General features: G+C 41.5%; 1 protein-coding gene across 6 annotated transcripts in view; it reads left to right on the top strand.

Annotated features, from left to right (window-relative positions):
• Window positions 1-25,538, top strand: part of Cul2 (cullin 2) — a 102,684-nt gene that overhangs the window by 50,082 nt on the left and 27,064 nt on the right. For 4 of the 6 annotated variants that reach the window (XM_004861858.3, XM_013078534.3, XM_087206947.1 and 1 more), the window contains 5 exons: window positions 2,878-3,018; window positions 9,467-9,569; window positions 12,234-12,328; window positions 14,223-14,328; window positions 17,990-18,072. In XM_004861858.3, the coding sequence (XP_004861915.1) occupies window positions 2,900-3,018; window positions 9,467-9,569; window positions 12,234-12,328; window positions 14,223-14,328; window positions 17,990-18,072 (506 nt within the window). In that variant the 5' untranslated portion in view covers window positions 2,878-2,899. Of the gene's footprint in view, window positions 1-110; window positions 282-2,877; window positions 3,019-9,466; window positions 9,570-12,233; window positions 12,329-14,222; window positions 14,329-17,989; window positions 18,073-25,538 lie in introns of those variants that run through there. The other 2 variants (XM_087206948.1, XM_013078535.3) reach the window with 2 other exon arrangements.

Here is a 25,538-nt window from a genome sequence, read left to right as displayed (position 1 = left end):
TCTTTAAATTTGGGGAGTCTTGATTTTTTTTCAGTTCTTTATATATTCTAGATAGTAGTCCTTTGTCTGAGGAACAGCTAGTAAAAAATTTTTCCCACATTGTAGGTTTAAGGGTCTGAGTGCTACCGGCCTTAAGTAGCCTGGATAAGATATAAGGGGCAGAAAGAGCTGTGGTCATCCCTTGTTGCTTTGCTGTCTTCTGCCTGCCATGAACTGTTTCTCCTCTGCGGTGTCACCCTGCCTTGGAGCCAGCCAGTTATGGACTGAAACCTCTACAGACTGTGAGCTAAATAACCCTTTCCTCCTTTAACTTTGGGTGTTGGATATTTTGTTTTAGCAACTAGAAAAGTAACTAAGACAGAATTTGCCCCAGAGAAGTGGGGTCGTTGCTGTGACTATACCTGACCATGTGGTTCAGGATCCTTTTTAGGGTGGCTTGTGGGAAGAGTTTGGAAAGGTTGGGAATGGCGCTGAAAAAGTAGAGCTGGAACACCTGAGGCTGTACTTGATGGCAGATTCTGGTCAGAGCTCAGAAGACCAGAAGGCTGATAGAAATCCTGCCAGTAAAGACCAGGCTTGGGAGGTTTCTGCTGGGAAGAAGGACTGCATTGGCTATTGGACTCCAGACAGTGTGCTATACCTCGGCAGAAAGTTTGTCTGCATTTTGCTTGTGTCCAGGGACTTTGCCTGATACTAAGATTAAGGGCGGTGGACTAATCTTGCAGAAGAAATTTCATATAGTCTAATGTTGAGGCAGTGGCATGGCTACTTTTTTGGGGGCTTTTAGCCAGATTTATGTTGAGAATCAAGGGAAAAGAGCCCAACAGAATCATTCAAAATGTTGTGAGTTTGGCCAGAAAGTTGTGGCCTGCAAAGATAGAACAGAGGAAAGATTGGTTGCTAAAGAGTCTGGCAAGGAAAAGTCAAGTATTTCAGAATAAGACAAAAGTTGGCCTGAGAGCATCACAAGAACCACAGGACTCCATCTTTTGCAGCCTTAGTTGCAGAGGTGAAAGAATTTGCTTTGAGAAGACAGCCCCAGGGCACCATGTTCCAGAATGGTGGCAGCCTAATTTGTTCCTCAGGATTGGGTTTAAGGTGCTTGGCGATCCGGGCACTTGACCCCTGCAGCCAAGAGAGAAGGAAGCCTGGCCAGTGCTCCAGCTGGCAGCAGACCCTGCCATCCACGTGGTGCTGGTTTTAGGTGCATGAAGAATGCAAGAGTGGTGGGGTCAGGAAGCTTCCACCCAGACTTCCGAAGAAGGCCCGCGAGGCCGGGCAGCGTGCCCCCGAGAGGGCAGTGTGTGAAGCTGTGAGCGTGAAGCCGAAGGTGCAGTGGAGACCCCAGAAGTTCGGAGAAGCCCGGAGTGAGGATCGTCTGAGGAAAGCTGCAAGGAGGGAGCAGAGCTGGCCCGAAAGAGAGGCTGTGAGAGCTGCACCTACCGGCAGTGCTAGAGGAGCAGAGCCACCCAAGCCCTTTGGAGTTCACATCTTGCCACAGATTTCCCTGGTTGCTAGACATAGAACTATGGGACTTAACATTTGCCCTGCTGGATTTTGGTTTTGCTTTGTCCCATTCCTTTGTATCCCCCTTTTGGAATGGAAATGTGTGTCTTGTGCCATTGAAGTTGGAAGTGCTTAACTTTCCTTTCATTTGTACAGGGGCTTGTAGCTAAGAGTTTGCCTTAAATCTCAGAGGAGACTTTGGTCTTGGACTTTTCAGCAAGGCTAAAATTGTTAGAACTTTGGCAACTCTTAGAAATGGGCTAAATGCCTTTTGCATAAAGGAATGTACATGAGTCTTGGGAGTGGGGGAGTAATATTACTGTTTGGGTCTAGATGTCCCCCGAAAGCCTGAAGCCCTCGTAGGTGGGGCTTTTTCAGAGGTGGCTGAATCTAGTGTGTGATATTAGGAGTAAGGGTGTATAATCACTAAATGACCCCCTTGATTGGTTTGGCACTGCCCTGATTGATCCTGGTAGCTTAGACAGAGTGTAAAAGGGGCAGAAAGAAGCTGCCAAGGCCGCTTGCTTGCTTTGCTACCTTCTGCCCCTGTGAACTGTTTTTCCTCTGCGGTGCCGCCCTGCCTCGGAGCTAGCCAATTATGGACTGAAACCTATACCAACTGTGAGCCAAATAGATCTTTCCTCCCTTAGCTTTAGTTTTCTGGTATTTCGTCTCAGCAATGAGAAAAGTAACTAAGACACTGGACATTTCTTAAAATCTACATTTTAAGATCGTAAGTTCATGTGGATCCTACTCCACAATTCATCCTTATGTGTTTTTGTGCAAATGTAAATTTCCTCCCTAATCTTTTACTAAAAATGATATTCATGAAGATAAGTCCTTCATTTTCTTGTGTCTTCCTATATTCGCTTGCATATAAATCACCCCCTATGGGCCGGGGATTTGGCTCAGTGGTGCTGCCCCCTGCCTCGCAAGCGCAAGGTCCCGAGTTCGATCCCCGGTACCAAAAAAAAAGTATATATAAATCACCCCCTAGTTTCAGGACTGCAACTGCAAGGATTTAGGGCAGAACCTTTTTGTTGAGTGTCTCCTACATACTTTGCATGGTAGGAGTTGGGCTTTGGTTACCTGGGTTCCAACTTTTCTCCAGTGTACTAAATGAAGCTTTCAAGTCATTGAAGCAACACCTTTATTTACAAATAATTTGTATTGAAAGTTTACCATTATTATATGAAATTCTTTGTCTGTATGGTTTTGAAAGATGATAGGCACCATTTATTGTATTTACTGTTTACCAGTTTCTCTTTCCACTCCTTTCATTAATCATGCTGTTTTTAAATTATGCATTGCTTTAAAACAAATAACCAAGCTTGTGGAATTAATGCCAACATTATTGTTTTTAATCAACAGATTTCAACACTAAACTTGCACAATGTCTTTGAAACCAAGAGTAGTAGATTTTGATGAAACATGGAACAAACTCCTGACTACAATCAAAGCAGTTGTTATGTTGGAATACGTCGAGAGAACAACATGGAACGATCGCTTCTCGTATCCTTTTAGAGGCAGCTGATAAATGTTCTGAAATTGACGAGAGTGGTGAAAAGTGAAAATTTGTTCAAATTTATTGAAATTGGAGAACTTCCAGTGTCACTGTTTTCAAATATATTATTTACATTTCCACATTCATCCCCTCTTTTGTGACAACCAGTATTTTATAACCTTTGATTTCATACTTACTGAGCAGTTAGTATGTCTCCCATTCAAATACTAACCAGGCCTGATCCTGCTTAGCTTCTGAGGTCAGGCGAGATCAGGCACATTCAGGGTGATGTGGCCGGGCACTCCTTTAGGCTTTGGGGAATGCAGTTGTGATTTAAACCAGCTCTTCTCATTGTAATAAGGGAAACAGACATTCATCACATTTTAAAAGGTCTAATGGCTCCTAATAATAGGCAGTGGTAGATATCGTGGAGACAAATGGTAGGGACGGATAGAGAAGGCATGCCGGGCTTGTGTGCAGGTAGCCCCTTTAGATCACGTGGTTGTGGAGCGTCTTCCTAGAGTGGTGAGCTTGGGGAAAGACTGCAGCAAAGTGAGGTAGTGGGCCACCTGGGTATCTGGGGGAAGGATATAGCAAAATCACCGAGAGAGTCAATTTAGAAGTAGGAAGGGCTTGCTTTGCCCCCGGTTTCAGTCCCTGGTTGGTTGGCCCAGTTGCCTTTGGGTCTGTGGTGGGGCAGCATGTCACGGTGCAAGCATGTAGGGGTGGGAGCTGCTCATCTCGGGGGTCCAGGAGGCAGAGGGAGAGAAGCCGGGGTGGGATTTCTCATGACCTAACTTCCTTCCCCGAGGCCACGCCTCCCAGGGGTGCCACCTTGTGCCAGTGGGAGAGGACCAAGCCCTTAACACTTGGCCTGGGGGAGACACTTCCAGGTGGAAGCTGTGTTCTAGGTGGAGGTTCAACAGCAAGTTCAGTGTTTGAGATGGAAACATGTTTTTTGGGTTTTTTTTGTACCAGGGATTCAATTCGGGTCCTTGCGCTTGTGAGGCAGGCGGCTGAACCACTGAGCTAAATCCCTGGCCCCAAAACCCCACATCTTCTTTACCCAGTTTCCAGTTGATGGGCACTTGGGCTGCTTCCAAGCTTTCGCCATTATGAACTAAGGGCACCTGTTCTTTAGAAAAGCTCTAATTTCATAAGACAGTGAGGCAACTTGTTCCCAACACCTAACCTGACTCCTGTTATTTTAAAGCTGAGCCTTGATGCAAGAATGTGGAGGTTCTTGGGGAACCGCATGAAACTATGAAGTTTATTACACCTGCAGTTGTGAGCAAGCAACATTGGTCAGGTCGCCTGTGTCTGGGCCCCGAAGACAAAGTAATTCTGCTTTTTTTTTTAGTAATTCTGACATTCGTGTAAGACTTCATAGTTTGTGATCTGTATGTTCTATGTTTTCTGATACCTCAAACAAGCCTGTGGATTCACTGGGGCACATGTAAGACTATCTTTATGTAACAGATGAGGAAATTAGCCTCGCAGAGGAAGGGACATGTCCATAGCCACACAAATAGTAATTGGTGGAGCAGACTTCAGTACAATAGTTTTTGTTTGGCTTTTGAGACAGTCTCGTTGTGCAGTCCAGTCCAGGCTGGCCTTGAACTCACTGTGTACCCCAGTTGGCTGAGAACTGCAGCTTTCTTCCTGCCTCAGCCTCCTGAATGCTGGATTACAGTTGTGTACCACTCTGCCCAGCAGGATGGTTCAGGTACTGGTCCTTCACGCCCAGATATGGGGCAGTGTACAGGGCATTCTGAGTGAAAAGTAGGTATGGGCAGTGTCCTTGTCTTCTGCTGGTGTACTGTGTAACAGATTGCCACACACTCAGTGGTTTAAAGAAACACCCTTACTGACTCTCAGCCCTGGTGGTTAGATGTGTGGGAAAGGACTGGTTCTCCCTTTAGGTTCTCCGAAGCTGAAGTCTGGGAGGTAGCCTGCTGCATTCTCAGCTAGAGCTCAGGGGCCGCAGCTAAGCTCATTACTACTGTTGGTTGGCAGAATTCAGTTCCCTGTAGTTGTGAGACTAAGGCCCCGTGTCTGTGGTAGCTGGGACTTGTGTTCCCTTTCTTGCATGGCATGGTCTCCCCACCCCTGCCCCGTGGCTTGTCCCATCTCAGTGCGCTGGCTTTATGGCTCCCCCCTATGGCTAGTTTGGAGTGGGCGGGGGATGGTTCACTTTAAAGGGTTATCTATTAGGGCCACTGTAAATATCCAGGGCAGTCTCCCTGTTTTTGGGTCAGCTGATGCATAATTACAATTGCAGCTAGGTTGCTTTTGCACACACACAGTACATCCGCAGTTCCTGATATCAGGGTGGGAAATTATGGGAGGGTGATTGCAGAATCCCCTCATTACAAGTAATAACTGCTTCACAGCAGAGGCTCGATGACAGCATCGGTGCAGTCCTGGTGTGGAGTGGAATTACTCTTTAGTTTGTGAGATACTTTCCTACACTAAGACAGGCTATTTGGGCATCTACATTTGGTCTGTTTCATTTGGTTTGAATTCTTTGTTTTATTTTTATTCATGCTGTTCTGCCTTTTAGTAGCTGTTAGGACAAATTCCCAAGCCCCAGTGTATAATACAGACACTTTCCTAGTAGAGAGTTAGATTCTAATGGTTGTCTGTACATCCAAAGTGATTATGCAAGAAGAGATTTAAGATTGCTTGCTTTGAATGTATTTCTCCCAGATAGAAAAATGACTTCTACAAAAAAAAAAAAAAGAAAAATGACTTCATCCTTCCATGATTTAAAACCAAGCATACTGTTGCCCTCATTTTTTTTTTGGTACTGGGGATTGAACTCCGGATGTTGAGCTTACGAAGCAGGTGGTGGAAGCACTGAGCTAAATCCCCAGTCCTCCAGAGAAACATTTATGATTGGCTTATTAGTCTGTGGTGATCCCTGGTATATGCACTGCTCAAGCTGGATCATCTGCTCTACAGCAAATTTGAAGCACAGGCACAGATTTGAATTTAATACAAAAATTCAGTTTTATTCTTATTCTTACATTCGTGGGAATTGACATCTATAACTTACAGGCAAGCAAATACTTTTGTTTTCTACCTCCTAGCTGAACAAAAATACACATAACGTATTGTTTTCTTTACACAAGACTTGGTGGGGTTTTTTTTCCCTTAAATTCTTTTATTGGTACATTTTAGGTAAACAGTACATTTACATTTACATTTATCATTGGGTCCTTGTACCTGTACATGATGTATCTTGGTTCTTATTTTTTTCGCCATTACCTGTGTGCCCTTCACTCCCTCTACCCCTCCCAGTTTACAAAGACTTTGTTTCCACTTTTTCCTTTTCTCATAATTTTTAAAAACAATTTTAAAATAACTTTATTATCAAACACACACACACATGCAAAAAATTAAAACCATTCAAAGAAGAACAATGCAAGGGGAAAACTACAATAATATTCAAATACAGTAGAACTCAACCAAAACAAAATTGAAAAGCACTTAAACATTTTTCCATGTTAACTTAAAAAATCATCTCAAGCACCAACAAGACACCAGAGGATGTGATTTGTTTCAGAAAGATCCCCAAAACCAACATTGAACAAATAATGATCTGGAAAAAAACTTGAGGTAGTTAGCAGACTCCACATAAGCCAAACTTCTCCCTAATTTAAATTTCAATACAGACATATGACACGCGATGGAAACACAATCCGAGAAATATGTTATTGGGCAATTTCATCCATTTGTATCCTTATTTACACTTTCAGTTTCTCACACTAGAGAAACTATTCAGTATTTACACATGTGTATACTATTTATTTCACTTAAGAGGATGGCTTCAATATGCATCCATTTAGCTACAAATGTCTCTAGTTTCTTGTTCTTTATGGCTGAGTAGTACTCCATTTTATAAAAAAACCCACATCTTCTTTATCCAGTCTCCAGTTGATGGGCACTTGGGCTTTTTCCAAGCTTTAGCTATTATGAACTGTGCAGCTATAAACATGGATGCACATATATCACTGTGGTATGATTCTTTTAATTCCTTTGGGAAGATACCCAGCAGGGAAATAGCTGGGTCAAATGGGACCTCTAGTGCTAGATCTTTGACCTATCTCCATGCTGATTTCCACAGAGGTTGCACCAATCTGCACTCCCACCAACAATGGAGAAGGGTTCCTTTCTCCCCACACCCCCGCCAGGATTTGTTATTGGTTGATTTCTTGATAGCAGCCATTCTTTCTGGGGTAAGGTGGAATCTTAGTGTTGTTTTCATCTGCATCTCTCAAATGACCAGTGATGTTGAATATTTTTTCATATATTTATTTGTTGCTTTTACTTCTTTTTCTGAGAAATGTCTGTTCACTTCAGATGCCCATTTTTGAATTGGGTCTTTCAGTTTGGGAGTTCTGATTTTTTTCAGTTCTTTATATATTCTAGATAGTGGTCCTTTGTCTGAGATACAGCTGCTAAAATTTTTTTCCCACATTGTAGGTAGTCTCTTAACTCTGTTGGTGGTTTCTCTTGCAATGCAGAAGCTTTTTAATAAGATGAGATCCCAGCTGTTGATTCTTTGTGCTAGTTCCCATGCTACTGAGGTTTTGTTCAAGTCTTTTCCTATGCCGATGTCTTCAAGAGTTCTACCTAACTTGTCTTCCAGCAAGTTTAGTGTTTCTGTCTTAATATTTAGATCTTTAATCCACTTTGATCTTAGTTTAGTGCATGGTAATAGGTATGGGTCTAGTTTTAATCTTTGGCAGGTTGAAATCCGGTTTTTCAAACACCGTTTATTAAAGAGGCTATCTTTCCTCCAATGAGGGTGTTTGGCCCCTTTGTCAAAGATGAGGTGGCTGAATATGTCTGGAGTTGTTTCTGCATCTTCTAATCTGTTCCACTGATCCTCAGGTCTGTTTCTTTGCCAGTACCATGCTGTTTTTATCACAGTAGCTTTGTAGTATAGTTTCAAGTTGGGGATTGTAATACCCTCAGCCATGTCTCTGTTGCCTAGAATTGTTTCTGCTACTCTAGGTCTCTTCTGGATCCAAATGAATTTTTGGATTGTTTTCTCTAGTTCTGTGAAGTATATTGTTGGAATTTCAATCGGCATTGCATTAAATCCATATAGCAGATTTGGAAGTATGGCGATTTTCACTATATTGGTTCTTCCTACCCAGGAACAAGGATGTCTTTCCATTTTCTTATTTCCTCACCTTTGTTATAAATGTGTGGCTCCATCCTGCATAAGCTTATTTTCACTTTGCATCTGCACTTTTCAGTTAGTCTGGTCCTCACGGGGAGGAATAAGCTGTAACTTCCAGAATCTCATTCACAGTTCTAGGACCTGAACTAATACCGCGTGTGGCTCCCAGATCGCAAGTTGACTTTGCCTTGAGTCTTTTTATTTTTTTCAAAAAAAAGGAGGGCTGGGGATTTAGCTCAGTGGTGCCACTGCCTGTCTCCCAAGTGAAAGATTCGGAGTTCGATCCCTGGTACCAGAAAAAAAAAAAGAAAAAAGGGAAAGTGGAGATGGCAGCCCAGAGGCTGAGCAGCTCGGTGGAGATCAGCAGTTAGCAGGGGTGAGGCTCACTTAGGGGAGCTCATTTCCTTTAGCTACCTCTGGTGATGCCGGCTAGGGACTTAGGGGTGTTCCAAAGCCTCCCCTGACCAGTTGACATTTTGATCACTGTTTATACTGTATCTCTGATAATGGTCTGAATGCTGAAAGTCATGGCTAGGTTGTATGTTCTGCATCCTTGGAGGTAGGAGAATGTGTCCAGTGAGTAATTTTTGGATAGATTTCTCAGAATTGCCTAGACATGCCTGCCTTTTGCCATCCTCCATGGCTCCTTGTGGACAGTATGTCATAGTATCTTACATAAACTTTATTTTGTAGGTGTCTGTGTATTTGATTTTCCAGAAACCCCTTTGGATTTTAACTTCTGTGAGCATTATTCTCAATAAGAAATTTTGTTTTTGTGCTACTGGGGATTGAACCCAGGGCCTTCTCATGAGCTCCCGCCCACTCTGTTAAAGTTTGAGTCAGGGTCTCTCTGTGTTGTTGAGTTGCCGAGGCTGGGCTTGAGCTTGTGATCCTCCTCTTGCCTCGGCCTCCCATACTGCTGGGATTGAAGGTGAATACTACCACAGCCACAGCCAGCTAAAGAACTTTTTATTTGGTACCGGGGATCAAACTCAGGATCTTCAGCTGGTGATGCAGGCACCGGAACCACTGAGCTAAATTCCCGGCCCCCATTATAGTAATGTTTAAATCGTGACTATATATTTTGCCTTTGACTTAGATATATATTAAGTAATCCTACAGTATTACTCATACTATAACAACATTACATGTATTATAAGCCTAACTCAAAAATAAATTCTCATTTTTTTATTGCCAAATTTAAGTCTCATAGTTCAAAATTGTAACTCTAACAAATATGAAAACCTTAATAATTTAACTAGAGATATCTATGCTTTATGTGTGGCCTATCCCGAACCGCTTGGAGAAAGACTATACACAGAAACTAAGAACTTTTTGGAAAATCACGTTCGGCATTTGCACAAGGTAAGCAATGATATACAGATGATAAAGTATGTTTACAGCTGCATAGTTATTTGACCTGTTTACTGCCTTCCACTGTAGAACTTGTATCAAATTCTGGTTTTTCTAGGTTCTTAGCATTTTTCTAATAATGTGTATTTTTAAGAGCGTTAAGTCTAGATTATGTTATTAGGTTCTCCAAGGGAAATCAGGTTAATTAGTCAAGACCGTGTAGCTAGCATGTGAAGGAGCAGAGTCAACTGAAGGTTCAGTTAAAATATGCTGTGCCGTCCTCCAGATGATGTTTATACAACTAAAATTTAATTTCCACCTTTTGGTAAATCTCTTTATTATTTTCAGCCTTTTAGCCATCTCCTCATAGGGTATATGATGTCTTCCAGACACCTGAAATGGCAAGGGGTAGAGTTGGTGTGAGGCGCGGCAGAGCACTGTCCCTGAGCGGCCGTGTTGAGTGTACATTGGGCTGAGGCAGCGTTGTGGACCTGCTCTGTGCCTAGACTGGGTTCTGCTGCATTTTGCCGTGGGCAGCATTTCAGCTCTCTCAGGACTTGGAGGAGATTATTGCTGCCTGGCCTGGAGTCTTCACTCTGCCTTTGATTGGCTGTCTCGACAGTCTCGACAGTTGAGGGAGCTCACTTAGCAACCCCTGTGGCCTGAGCTCTGAGTTTACACAACAGCACAGGCTTCAGCAAGTGTCTGATCCTGCACCTGGGTAGCCAGGGCAGATACTTTTAGAAATGATAGCAACCTGTAAGAAGGCACAATTGATCACGGCCTTACAGCATTTGAAGGAGTGGCTGTATTTTATATTTCATATTTATTGTACATGTTAGTGTTTTAGTGTGTGCATGTATTAGCTCACAAAAGTGGTTTTGGCAGAAAGTACTCTAATGTGCTCTTCCTGTTCAGTAGTTTTAAAGTTTTCTGATATGCTGGGCATGGTGGTATACGCCTATAGTCCCAGCACCAGGGAGGCTCAGGCAGAAGGATTGCTGTGAGTTCAAGGCCAGCCTGGGCTATATAGGGAGTCCCTGTCTCAAAAAAATAATTGCTATAGTAAGCTAGTGAGCTTTGGTTATATAATAATTTATATTTGGTTATATAGTAATTGATAGCTGTAATTGACAGCTGTAATTGACATTTATAAGTAAATGACATTTACTTATATAAGTAAATGTACTTATAAATGTATAGTAATTGGCATTTATAAGTTTTTCTTTGTTTGGAGGTGCTATTTGTTAAATACTCATATTGCTGGGTAGATCCCATTTTATCTAATTTGAATTATAAACGGTATTTACATATACATCATTCTGGTTAAATTACCACTGTGTGCCCATGATCTTTTTTTTGATGTTTGGGATCAGACCTAAGCTCCTGTGCATTGCAGGTGTCCCTTCTGCCACTGAGCTGCCTCTCCAGGCCCCCGATTTCTACAGGGTAAATTCCTGGGCATGGAATTGCTCGGACACACACCTGTTTTTGACTTACATGAATTATATATTATTTTCTAGGTTTGAGGTCCACTCACCAGCGGCAGTTGATGAAGGGTGCTTCATGTACCCCAGCATTAAGAGCAGTTGCTGTTTTAATTTGCCAATTTGATAGGAAAGTGATATTTGTAGGTTATTTTTATCATTTCAAGCCCTAATTATTAAAATTCTGAGGTTAAAAGCGTGGCACTTCGTCAGAGAACTAATTAGATACAAATTCAGGTCCTGTCTTGCCTAAGGAGATATGGACAATTAATGGGAAAACTGAGATTAGAGAACATTTAGCTCTGTTGAGCATCAGTCCAGTGTATTTTTATGGTCAGACTAGATTCCCATTGTAAGTGTACCTCTTGGCGGAACTGGGGATCAGACCAGGGCCTTTGCAGGAGCTGCATACCCAGCTCTTGTCTTTTATTTGGAGTCAGGATCTCACTAAGTCCCTGAGCTGCCCAGGCTGAGCTGAACTTGAGCCCCTCCTTCCTCAGTCTTCAGTAGCGGTGGGATGATAGGCATGGCTTCACAAATAAATTCTTAAAAATAGGCCTGAGATTTCAGTTTGATTTTTACTTTTCGGCAAGTAACAGCTGTCTGTGAAGTAAATGTAAAAGACTCATTTTGGGGGAAAAGTATCAATTTCCTTTCACAGAAGTCAGGTGATGATATACTAACATCGTTTGGGGGCTGATCAAAAATAATGGATTTGAGGAGACAGATACATGACAGTGGGATTATATCCTTCTGTTTTAAACTGATCTTCATATTCTATTCCAGAGTCAAAGTCAGACCAATACATTTCTGTCCTTTACCTTGCCATAAAACAATTTATTCTCTACAATCGAGGCCTCCCTTCCAAGTCCCAGGCTCATGTTTTCCCCAGTTGTTTCAAGAATTTCCTTTTTTTTGAGACAGGGTCTCACTATGTAGTTCAGGTTGGCCTAGAATCATGGGGATCCTTCTGCCTCAGCCTCCTGAGTGCTGGGATTGTGGGCATGTATCGCCATGCCCGGCATCCCCAGTTGTTTCATTTGTACTGGAGGCACTTAGGGTACATTTTGCGAATGGAATTTATAATGCTTGAATGCTGATTTTTGAAGTTGAGTTTTGATACATCTTATATTTTATAATGAAAATGATTAGTGCTTTCTAAATAAAAATGTTTTCTTTGTTCATATAGAGAGTTCTAGAGTCTGAAGAACAAGTACTTCTTATGTATCATAGGTATTGGGAAGAATATAGCAAGGGTGCAGATTATATGGACTGCTTGTATAGGTAAGTGTGCCTTTTAAATCTTGACAATCTAAACAGTATTGCCTACCTTCAATAATTGAAAGAACAATTTTTTATTACTTACTATTGAAATGCACAGAATTAAATCATTCCTTCTTAAGTGGATGGTCCCCTCTGTTGGGCAAGGTCTAGTCTGGGTCTGGTGGCATTTGGGAGCCAGAGCATGTAGAAAATGGTTCTGTAGCCGAGGATGTAGCTCAGTGGTGCCGCACCTGCCTGGCAAGCGCAAGGTCCTGAGTTTGATCCCCGGAACCAAAAAAAAAAAAATTCAGAAGATGAGTCTGTGAAAACTAAAACTGTCTTTAATATGCCGGCTCTGTTTCTTTACATTGCCTGCAACCTGTAGGTCCTGTTAAGTTTCTGTGGAGATCAGTGTGGAAATTCGGTTTAGAGGGTAAATCTAAGGCCCTCGGCAGGCTCTGCCTGACTCTGGCTTTCAGGCCTCCCTGCCCCATGGGCGTTCTCTGTCTGTCCTGGGGCTCGCTCACTCACCTGGAGGCTCAGCATCCATCTGTCCTTTCTCTGAGTCACTCTTTCTGACCTGTACTCAGCTGTCCCCGCTCTAGGCTTCCCTCTCCCTTCTTGCCCTGCCTCCTCTTGGGTCTTTGGTGCTGATCCTCTCATCTGTTCACATGTGTGTGGAAATAGGCTTGACAGGAGTAGGTTCTGGGAAATGTGTCCCCAGGGGCCACCCTGGAGCCACACCAGCCAGGGTGGCCGTGAGGTCACTGAGTGGCACAACCCCCGGGCTGCTGTCGCACGCGTGAGCCAGCCTTGATCAGAGATGTCTGTAGGGAGGCATGGCTGTCCTTAGGCATGAAGCCGGAGATCTGCTCCCTGGTGAGTAGCAGGTACAAGTGGGATGAGGCATTAAAAACCCGATTCTTTAACCCATGGCGCCCATGGGATGGTTGTGACCCCTCGTGGGGCCAGTAATCACCCTGCCTTGCACTGTGGTGAGGGCCACAGAATGGCCTCCACTTCCGCAGCGGGCAGAGGCTAGCAGTGGAGCCAGGCCTGGGCATCCCCGGTGCTCTCCACTGTGTAGAGAGAGCTGCCCCGGCTCTCAGCTCCTTTGTTCTCCTTTGCTTCGTGATGCATCGTCTCCAGAGTCTTTGTGACAGAACTGCAGTCTGTCTTGGGTTGCTACAGAGCCCTGCTGGCCTCTTAGTCCTCTCGCCCCACCTTTAGAGTGCTGGGGTTACAGGCCTGTGCTGCCACACCGTGCTATGAACCCGGCCTCTTCTTAATGGCCCGATGTCTTTCAGAGGTGCGAAGTGTAATACAGCTGGAGACCAGTTGCTGTCAAGCACAGTTTGCTGATCCCTCCTCAGCTGCACATTTCAGTGAAGGTGCTTTGTGTTTCTCTTCTTCATTATTCATTTAATAGGACACAATTCACTCAACTCTCCTGCCTTTCTGTGTACCTCTTTCTACCTTATCAATTTTATTTCATTTCATTTTTTTGGTATTTATTTTTTTGGCTTTCCCAAGGAGCTACATCTCCAGCACCTCCCCAACCCACTTTTTTTTGAGACAGCATCTCGCCATGTAGTCCAGGCTGCCAGTCCTTGAATTCATTAGGTGGCACAGGCTGGCCTTGAACTAAATAATTTTGCAAAAATAGTCTCTATAAACCAAATAAAAAGACATACGAGTGTATCTTGGGCAAACAAGAATGAGTGGATTTGATGTGTCTACTCACACGATACCGCGACTGTCGGTATGCACACGGACATGCCGGGGGGTGAGCTGGGAAATGGCTGGTTACTCAGCTGTCGTGCAGTTGATTTATAAACCTAAAAGTAGTGTTCTAAAGCCGCAAGTTATGTGTTTTCTAACTGATTTTGACTTCATTATTATTTATATTTTTCAGGTATCTCAACACCCAGTATATTAAAAAGAATAAGTTGACTGAAGCGGACCTTCAGTATGGCTATGGTGGTGTAGATATGAATGAGCCACTCATGGAAATAGGAGAGGTAACAAATTCTTTAAGTGAGCGCAGGCATAAGTGTGTTTTTATGTGGAGGCAGTTTGCCTCAATTTCTTTTTTCTAAGGACACAAAATTGACCATCTTAATAAATTGTTGAAATTCAAAATATCTTAAATGTTAAATAAATGCTGTAAAAATTTCTTGAGAGTCTTCAGATAAAACAGGAACAGAAAAGATGTGATAGCACTTTAACAATCACATTTATGATGGGTGAATGACAGGGTTTATGATTCTGCAGTTTGGGAAAAACCTCATAAAACTTATTTAGAAAACATTGAGACTCCCACAGTAAAAAAGTAAAAATGTAGAAAAGACAAACACTTCAAGGGCTAAAAGAGAAGAAACCCAAATTTATGGGAATAAAAGATTTATTATAACTTACTTAATTAAAGAAGTTCAGAATAAGACAGCGAGATATTTAGTTCAAATAATTTATTCAAGTATTTTGAGGTATAGTGCAAATTTATATGTGGAAAACTGCATGATGTTGAAATGTTCTTGTACAAGTTTACTTCATACATATTGAATAACCCAGGCATTGGGCATTCAGTGGCAGACAGACAGAAAGTGCCTGCCCAGGTGAAGCTTGTAGGCTCAGGGAAGAAAGATGCCAAGTAAGGAAATTCACATTAATTTGTAATGCACGTTAATGATGGAAATAAATAGCTAAAATGCAAATTAGTAGAAATTTTTAATTTGCATGTTCCTTTTCCAAAGAAGTTGATCAGTGTCTTTCAGTAGACCTTATGATGTTTAATACCTCTCTACCAGGAAATCACATGTCTGGTAATCTGTGCTAGGAAAATAATAAGGGGAAAAAAGCTTACATGTTTACAAGGGTCTGTTGCAGTCATTGCTAAAATAGGACAGCTAATGGGTGACCATTCTAAATTGTCAACATCCAACGGTAGAAAACATGCATATTGAGCAAGATAGATAGATAATATGATTCTGTTATAAAGGTAGGAAAATGAATAAGTAAAAAATAGTTCACAGAAACTGTAATGAAGGGGAAGGTGGTTTAGGAAGAAATTTGAATGCAACACATGTTTAATAAAATTAAACTGTAGGAATAAAAGGATATAGAGGGAAAGATCACTGGGGAATAATAAAACAGTAGCTGCTTTTTATTAATAGAATTGTAAGTGAATATTTTGCTTGAAACTTTTCTGGTGTACTAGCACCATCGAGCTCACTGTTCTTCCTGGAAGAAATCCTTGGAAATAATTTGGTTTGTAGCTTTCCTGAACTTTACATGTGCATTTGCACACAAATATTTATATATACACATTATCTTTTGATATGTTTATTATTCTGATTTTTGAGCTAAGAGGCTATTTTCTCAATAAGAAGGAGTATTTATTCATCCTGTTTTGTTTTGTTGAGACGGGATCATACTATGTAGTTGAGGCTCCCATACTATGTAGTTGAGGCTCCCGTTGAAATCACTATGGAGCCCAGGCTGGCCTTGAATCAAGGAGATCCTCCTGCCTCAGCCTCCCAAGTGCTGGGATTACAGGCGTGTGCCACCACATGCAGCTGATGTATTTTACACAGTGGTGTCATACCATACAGAAAGTCCTACAACCTGTATTTCTGGCCTTTTTTCTTTTTTTCAGGGGCTTAATATGCCTGGGAGTTCTTTTTATATACTTCTTTTTGCAAGATCTTTAACTCCTATAATATAGTATAATTTATTAAACCAACCCTTAAGGACAACACATGGTGAACATCATTGTTCATTTGGTTACTCGTTAAATATTTTGAAGTAGTGTCAGGTACTGTTCTATATGTTGAGGATATAGCAGTGAACACAGTAGAGAAGACCCTTACCCTCATGGCGTTGCTGTCGTGCAACACCATGGAGCATCTGTATCTCTTGGTGTGAAAGAAGCCTTAGTCTGTGTCAAAGCACTTGCTGAATTTTGGTAGCTCTGCCACCGCCTTTGAGAAAGGCTTTACCTGTTGCCCTCCCATAGGTACAAAATCCCAGTTTATTATATATCACCTCGTCCCCCTCCCCATGGTATTTAAAAAGAAAACAGAAGCAAAACAAGAAGTATGGTCTTTGTGGAACCCGGTGCTTTATTTACTGTAAATGTGATTGCCAGTGGATCAGAATAACGTTACACTGAGGAAATAGAGTAGAAAGGCTAGAAACAGCTGGACGCAGTTAGGTGGGGAGCAGAACAGCCAAGCCCAAAACAGTTTTGGTGCTGCAATAATTTAGACTCTGCAGAGGAGACAAATATTGAAGCTTACAGGCTCACATGTGACAAGGAAAACTCTTGGGAAGCAAAGTAGAAATGCAGATGTCTCTGACTTCAGTGCAGGGGAGAGTTTCTTCAAAGACCCAAAAATACAACAGAGGGGAAGATGATAAATTAGAGCATATTAAAATACATTTTTTATGAAAAACATATGTATGGCTTCATGTGTTCCTGACTTCGAGCCTGGCCCTTCAGCCTGGAGCTGGGTATCAGGAATTTCTTGCAGTGGGGGTCAGAAAATACATACAAGAACAGCAACACTGTTCTGTAGCAGAGAACTGGGATCACAAGCACATATAATCAGCAGTAGGATGGAAAAACAAGTCACGGTGTGTTCATATAATAGGGTCCCACACAGCAGTGCCAATGATTGAGCTATGTGTTTCAATTTGGTGGGCTTCAGTAACAATTTAGTTTGGAAGAATCATATGTAGGAGGATATTCAACATGATTTTATTATCAGATCACAAATGATGAATATAAGCTATTACCTGAGCAGGGTACACATTTGTGAGAACTACTCTACCCAAGGGAAAAATTTAACGTAAAACTCAGGACGGAGATAATCTCTGAGGGAGGAGGAGGATGACATGTGGGCAATGGAATGGGGAAGTTGATTTCTGGTAGTAGGTTGTAAATACAGGGGTGTTTTGCTTTGCAGTTTAAACTGTCTTACCATTTAGGATTCTGTGAGATACTTTGTAATTTTGCAAATCAGCCAACAGCCTGATCAGTTTATTTTATTTAGTGTAAATCCTTTGTTTCTCTTAGAGGCTTGGCTTGTATAGCCTGTCTGTAGTACTCAGCACTTAACAATAGATCAGCATTTTATAAGTCAGTTATTTCTGTAAGGTTTTTAATTAATGTCAATGGCTCCCTTTGTACAAATCTGCTATGATAGTCGCTGCCATTTTATTTTATTTTATCTATTTTTTTTGGTACCAGGGATTGAACTTGGGACCTTAGGCTTGTGAGGCAGGCAGTGGAACCACATCACTGCCATTTTAAATGAGAAATTTATTTTTCTTCAAGTTTCATTTGAATTTTGCAGTGTTTTATATATATATATATATATTTTGTTTGTTTGTTTTGTTTTGGTACTGGGGATCGAACTCAGGATCTTGTGCTTGCAGGGCAGGCGTGGTGCCACTGTAAATACAGGCCTGGCCCCTGTAAATATTTTTGTGATGGATTTTTTTCACTTTAAAAAATCTTGAGGGCCAGGGATGTAGCTCAGTGGCACAGTGCCTGCCTGGCAAGTGCAAGGTCCTGAGTTCGATCTTTCAGTTCCAAAAAACCAAACAGAACAAAAGAAATCTTGAGCAAGTGTTGAAAAGCTAAGTAATTCAGTCTTGATATGTTTGTTTTCCTGGCAGCTAGCATTGGACATGTGGAGGAAATTGATGGTTGAGCCGCTGCAAGCCGTCCTCATTCGAATGCTGCTCCGAGAAGTCAAAAAGTGAGTTGGGATGTGTACCTGCCCTGTCGGTCCTGTCCTGCTGTCTCACACGGTTGAGAAATGAACAGTGGCATGACTGTTGGCCTGGGTCTCATTTCATTGTAAAGAGCCTCATTTTTACTTAATGCTAGGATTCTGAAGTTGTTTTATAATTTTTTTTCTTTTTTTAAAATTCTGGCATGTCTTTAATCTTTACTTACATCTTAATCTGTTTAGCAAGTGAGTCTCTTGTTTTATGTAAACATATTTATTTGAGGAAAATACAGTATCTTGTTGCTTTTGTTTTTGTTCCTGGGATTGAACTTGGGACCTTGTACTTTCGAGGCAGGCGGGGGGACCACTGAGCTAAATCCCCAGCCCCCTTGTTGCTTTTTAATCTGGAAATTGCTTAGACCTTCCAGGCGGTGCTCTTTGATGGTTGGTTTGCATACCCTCTCCGATTAAGTCCTGAGGAGGATTTCCTGTCTGACAGAGCAGATTCTTCTAGTTCGTTGGCCACCTCTTTGCCTCAGTATCGCTGTCAGTAACTTACCTGTTCTCATGAGGTCAGTTGATGGGGCAGTGACGTCCTGCTCTGTCCTCAGCTCAGAGCAATTAGAACTAATTTCAGTCTGATCACTTTTTGGGGCGAAGAAAGTTTTCCTGTGGAGTCCAGAATAAGGCACCCTTGGGTCTACAATGGCCTGAATGTTTCTTAAACTTCATTGTTAGGGAATTGAATGTACTGGGCCACACAAATATAAGTGTAATAAAGTCTTAAGTGCTAGAGGTGATATTACAGGAATTATCCCACCAGTGAATTGCAGTGTATAATAGCCACTCCCCCTGGATCTGCCTTCTTCCACAAGACACAAGTGCAGACTTTCTTTACATGTGGAGAGTAGTTTGTCAAAGCATTATTCTTACTATGGGATTCCTAGTTGGAGGGAGGGGCTGGACACACACACTTGTGCACATACACTACAAAAAGGGTTTTATAAAATTTAACATCAAGAAGAAAGAGGATGGCAGCCGTTAGTAATTGTATTTTAAGAGATTTGTACTGACCATTTGAATGATTCCAGTGTTTCCAAAGACAGGGAAAGGCAATAGTACAGTGGCTGACACTGAATGGAATCTGTGTTTGCTTGGAGAGAATGTGCCTCTTCGTGGAATTAGGTCTGCGTACCCACAAACATGCTACAGCCATCTGCCTGGCATTTTTCCTTAATCTCCTAATAGCAATTCTGTAGATTTTTCTTTAGTTTCAAGATATTTGGTGTCCTCTGATACTGTTACAAAACAGGTGCTCTATCTGTTTTCCTGTTCTGTTTTCTGCTACTCTAGACAAATAAACACAACTCGCTCTTGGATATCAACCTTATTTTCAGCAATTTCATTCAATTCTATTTCTCATACTCTGCGTAGTTCTAGGTTTCTATTTGAGCTCTCATGATCTGTGAAGAGTGATGACTTGTTTCCCCCTTCATGTGTTTGCCTCACTGTGTTGGCCCGGACCTCGAATCTCTTGAAAAGAAATGGTGGCTAGTGAGCGTCTTTGTCTCATTTGCGACTTCAGAGGTCACACGTGCAGTGTGTCTGCATGCAGGATGATGCGTCTTGAACATTTTTATAGTTACTGTAGTTTAGTGTAGCTGTACCCGAGCACAGTACATAATGTTCATCTTCCTTGCGGGAAGTTGGCACCTGTGCACAGCACATCTCGTTCCCTTTTCACCCCGATCCCTTCCCTTTCCCCCTCCACCCTTCTCTTAAACCGCCCCCTTTTGCACCTTGCGTGCAGGACATGCTGGTATCCCCTGTGTGGGGTTGGTGCATGTACACAACACATCCCAATCCCTTTTTTTATCCCCTGTCATCTAGTCTCTTGATAGCAGCTTTTTATGAGAACAATTAAGTTAATTTGAATTGGTGTTGAATTTTATAGAAATGTCTTTTCTGCTTCCATTGAGTGATGATACATTGTTTTTCTCTATTACTTTGCTAATATAAGAAATTATGTTTATGGATTTTCTAATATGAAGCTATCCTTTTATACCTGAGATAAATCTCAGCCTGGTACTTATAGTTTTCATACAGGCTTGCATTTGATTTGCTAATACTTTATTTAGGGTACAAGGCCCAGGAGTGGAATGAGTCTGTAATCGTTCCTTCTTGCAGAGTCATTGTCTGGCTTTGGTTTCAGGTTTCTCCGGGTAGGCTGAATTAGGAGGTTATATCCTCTTTTTCTTTTCAATAAAAGCTTGTATTAAATTGGGATATCAGTATCTTAAATATGTAAAAAACTCCTGCAGAACCATCTATGCCTAAATACATATTTGGTCTTACAGAAAGATTTCTTTCCAACTTTTTTTTGGAGATTGTCTCATTACGTAGTTCAGGCTGGTCTTGAATGTGGCAGTCCTTCTGCCACAGCCTCCCAAGTGCTGGGATTACAAGGATGCATCACCATTCCCAGCATAAGATTTTTAACAGTGTCTCAGCTTTTTTTAAGTTTTAAGATTAGTCAAACTTGTATTTCCTTTTTTTAAAAACTTGTATTTCTTAAATCAGTTGTGAACAGCTTCTTGCAAAGTTGTTGGGAAGTAGCTGTTTATATTATTCTCATTTAAACACTTTATTTACAGAAAGTAGTCTCAAAGCTAATACAGAGTTCTCTATACCCCAGCTTTCGCTAATGTTACAGCCCATATTCCCAAATGTTGGCATAGTATTGTTAGCTACAGACTTTATTTGCAGGTCCCACTGATATCCCTTATTCTGTCCCAGGATTTAATCTAGGTCAAACATAACATATTTCACTCAGGTCTCTTTGGCTTCCCCTACTCTGGACACCTTTAAAGAGGAGGTATTTGTAAGATATTTGTCAATTTTAGTTTTTCTGATAGTTTCTCATGATTAGACTGAGATTATGAGTTTTGAGGGGGAAACACCACAGGTATTGTGCCTTCTTTCTCATCATGTCAGTAAGGAGTAGACAACATCAACATGACTTATGGGTGACAGCTTTGATCATTTGGTTAATGCCTTGTGTTCCCTAAATCTCCACTTGCATTGATTTCTTCCTTTCATTAATAATCTTGCTTATTCACAACTTTGTCTTTTGATTACTTTTACCTGAGGTTTGTGTATTTGCTTTTGTGTGTGTGCATGTGGGTGTGTTGGTGTGTTGTCTTCCAAGAGACTAACTTTGGTCTTAATTCATCTCTTGTGTCTGTTTTCCCTTATTCTGCTCTTAGTTTTCTTCCCTCCTCTGGCAGAGAAGTGTTTTTGGATTGGGCTGGTACAAGCATAAAGTCCTTAGTGAGGAAAAGCCCTCAACCAAATTATTTCTTAAGGAATCAAGGGAGTATTATATAGTGGAGACTTAAACAAGGGTGGAGGGCGAGGCAGTTTCGGATGTGACACCTCACTTACGCGTGGCCCCTTCCGCAGTTGTACCCCCTTCCACAGTGGGGATGCTCGGCAAGCTGAACTACACCTTTCTTTTACAGTGAATAGAATAGAATTCCTGATTTTTAAAGTTGTTTTCCAGGTAGTAATTGCAAAGAAATTAATTTAGCTGACATATAACAGAGCTGAATGTTAGATCGCCAGTAATAATTTTTAAATTTTTGTTTGTTTTGTTTTGTTTTGTTTTGAGACAAGGTCTCACTATGTCACTTAGGCTGGCCTTGAACTCACTAAGTAGTAGCCCAGGCTGGCCCCGAACTCATAGTGATCCTCCTGCCTCAGCCTCCTGAGTGGGGGAGGGATTATGGCATGTGCCAACGCACCTAGCTCCAGTAATAATTTTTTAAAACATTTATAATGATAAGAAATAGCTGTTGAAAAATTCTACCCACCTTTTCCTATGCTAAGTAATGAAATTTGTCAAAGCAGAGCAGTTGGAAGTAAAATAAAGTTAGAATTGGTATTTTTTTCAATGCCAGAATAATTTGTTCCTTAGATAATATTGTTGTTACACATTTCTCTGCTTTGGCTACCTAGTATTTTTCATTTAATGCTAGAAGGATTTTGTCCCTCTGCTTAGAAAATCCAGTAACTAAAATGGAAGTGTTCACGCTACTTATGTTATTTTTGTAAAGATGAGATGAGATGCTTTATATATTTACTATAGTATTTAGTAACATTACGACATTATTGTAGCATTTAGTAACGTTGTAGTGTTGGTAACATTTACTGTAGTATTTAGTAACATTAAGAAAGAGAAAACTTAATTTTTTCCTAAAGCAAAGCACCTTATGTAAAGGTTCTCTTTAATTTTTATTTATTTATTTTTTTGGTACCAGGGATTGAACTTGGGAGGCAGGTGGTGGAACCACTGAGCTAAATCCCTGGCCTCTCTTTTATTTTTGTATTTTTTTCATTCTTCCATTTAATCCATGCATTTATTTTCTGGGAGGCTAAGGATCGAAAGTTAATATCCACCTGTATTTCCTAATGTGATTAAGATTGGGTTGCATTCGTGGTTTCAACTAAATTGGAATTTATGTCACTGCAGTATTTAAGATGATCAGGTGGGCGAAGTGACCATGTCTGCAATCCCAGCACCCGGGAGGCTGAGGCAGGAGGATCACAGTGAGTTCAAGGCCGGCCTGAATTGCATAGTGAGATCTTGTCTCAAAAAAACTAAACAGGGACCAGGGATTTAGCTCAGTGGTTCCGACACCTGCCTTGCAAGCGCGAGATCCAAGTTTGATCCCCGGTACCCACGCCCCAAAACAAAAAACACCAAACAAAACAAAAGCAAAAGAGATGATCTTAGATCTCTTTATAACTGAAAAGAAATGTAGAAATATCCAACAGATCTCCCTAAATTTTAAAAATATATTTTTATTAGCACATAGGTGCAGTAGATAATGTTTACATTCCTTGGGTGGAATTGTTATGTGTATATAACACATCTTGATTCCCTTTTTTAATCCGCTTTCCCTCCCCTCTCTCACTCTCCATCTCAGGATCCCCTTACCATTTGAGAAAGCCCTGTCCCCTACCTCCTATACCTGTCTTTCATTTTGTCATGTATTTGTAGTTTAAAGTTTCTCATGTAAGAGAAAGCATGTGATATATAAGCTTGTGTGTCTGGTGTATTTCACTTAGCACTATGGTCTCATGTGCATTCATTTTCCTACACTTGACTCGCTTACCCTTCTTTCTCTCATTGTGTGAATGGTGAGATACCTGTGTACAGGGCACCAGTACTAGCCGATCTTGTGGATGAACAACAGTTATTAGTCATTGGAGTGAGTGACACATTGCATGTGGTGCACCTTTGACAAATGTGTACCATCAGATTATGGTATCCTTTTTGGAATAGTTTGTGGGCAGTGAAATGTAAGTATTCTTTTTTAACTGAGCCATAAAAACTTGCAATATTGTACACATTAATGGGGTACCATGTGATGTTTTGATACATGTATACATTGCATAATGTTTTCATCAGGTGAAACATCTTCAAGCATTTCATTTCTTTATGGTGAAAAGTTTCAAATTCTTCCAGCCTTTAAAAGAGTACACGACATTATAATTATCTGCAGTCCAGGACACACACTGTGATCTGCTTGTGAGGTACCACAGTGGCCCACACATGGAGACAGAAGGTAGAACAGCGGTTGCCAAGGCCGGGAGGAGGGAGGAATGAGGAGTTAATGTTTCCCGGGTACAGTTTCAGTTTGGGAAGATAAAAAGTTTCAGAAGTGAACAGTGGATGCTGGTTGCACAGCATTGCGAATATATTGAAGTCGTGCACCTAAAACTGCTAAAATGGTTAAGAAAATATTGCATTAAAAATTTTAAAGAGAAGTGAATTCAAAAAAGAATGCATTGTCATGAAGTGCTGTAAAATGGACAGCCGTAAAGGTTGTACATGTCTATACGCACGCTGGGAACACTTTAACCGCGTACCTCAAGTGGGTGAGCTGTGAGCTGTGTGAAATGTCTCTTAGTACACAGTGCCTGCAGTCCCCCTGCTGGGCAGTGGCACGGCGGCCTGTGGCTCTGTGTGCATTGCGCAGTCTCCAACCCCTCACCCGGCCCAGGCCTTCCTTCCCCAAGTTGCCACCGCTCCTCTCTCAGCTCCGTGAGACTTCACGGCTGAGGGACGCTGTGTGCTTCTTGTCTTTCTGTACCTGGCTGATTTCACTTGAAATAATCTCTGCTTCTATCCATGTTGCCAAGGAATGACAGGATTTTTTTCTTCTTTTCCTCCTCACAATGCTGGGGTTTGAATCCAGGGCCGTTATGGGGAACTCCCAGTCAGTGTCTCTGTCTCTATCTGTCTGTCTGTCTCCGCCCCGCCCCCGCCCCCCGCCCTCGTTGCCCAGGCTAGCTCCAACTTCTTTCCGCCAAGTGCTGGGGTTACAGGCATGTGCCATCATGCTCAGCTAGGATTTTATTCTTTTTAAATTCTTTTTTATGATTAGCATTGTCTTGTGTCTGTGTGCCGCATTTTTAATCCATTAAGCAGCCGAAGGACCCGGTTGTATCCACTTCTTGGCTGTTGGGGATAGTCACGTGGCCAGCACGGGTATGAGGATGTCTGTCGTGCTGACTCCATTTCCTGTGGATATGTACTCAGGAGTGGGCCTTGATGTATCGTGGTAGTTATATTGTTGATTCTTTGAGGAACCTCCATACTGTTTTCCATAATGGACATGCTAATTTGGACTCTCCATACCCACACCAGCACTTGTTATCTTTCTCTCTGTTAGATAATAGCCATTCTTACTAGGGTAAAGTGGGACTGTGGTTTGGATGTTCATAAATGAAGCTTGATGATGTTGAGCTTTTTTCTCTGCATCTGTTGGTATTCAGATGTCTTCTTTTGAGAAATGACTATTCAAATCTACTGCTCATCTTTTTAATCAGGCTCTTTTGTTTTTTGCCCGTGAGTTTTTGGAGTTCCTTCTATATACTGAATACCAAGTCCTTGTCAGGTATGTAAGGGTTTGCAGATATTTTCTCTCATTCTGCAGGTTGCCCTTGCACTCTGTTGATTGCTTCATCTGCTATGCAGATTTTTTAATTTACATGTAATCTTATTTGTCAATTTTTCCTTTTGTTTCCTGTCCTTTTAGGGTCTTTTCCATATGCTTTTCTATATGGGTATTCCCCATATGCTTTCTTCTAGTATTTTCATAGTTTCAGGTTTTATGTTTAAGTCTTGAATCCATGTTGGATTGACCTTTTTGTATTAGATGAGAGATATCTTTCTTCTTCTGCATGAAGATATGCAATTTTCACAGCATCATTTATTAAAAAGACTGTCCTCCAAAGCATGTTCTCAGGGCTTTGTAAACTCAGTTTGCAGTAGACATGTGGGCTTACCTACGGCCTGTACTGCTGCTTTGGCCTGTGTGTCTAGTTATGCCAGTACCATTGTGTTTGATTACTGTACCTTTGTAGTATTTTTAAAAAATTCTTTTATTGGTACATTTTAGGTATACAGTACGTTTACATTTATC

Source organism: Heterocephalus glaber, unplaced genomic scaffold (genome assembly GCF_053883595.1).
Source record: "Heterocephalus glaber isolate CG9 unplaced genomic scaffold, H.glaber_assembly_v1.0 deba00000738, whole genome shotgun sequence".
Taxonomy (NCBI): Eukaryota; Metazoa; Chordata; class Mammalia; order Rodentia; family Bathyergidae; genus Heterocephalus; species Heterocephalus glaber.
Note: the sequence above shows the minus strand (reverse complement) of the source record. Positions and strands in the feature narration are given on the sequence as shown.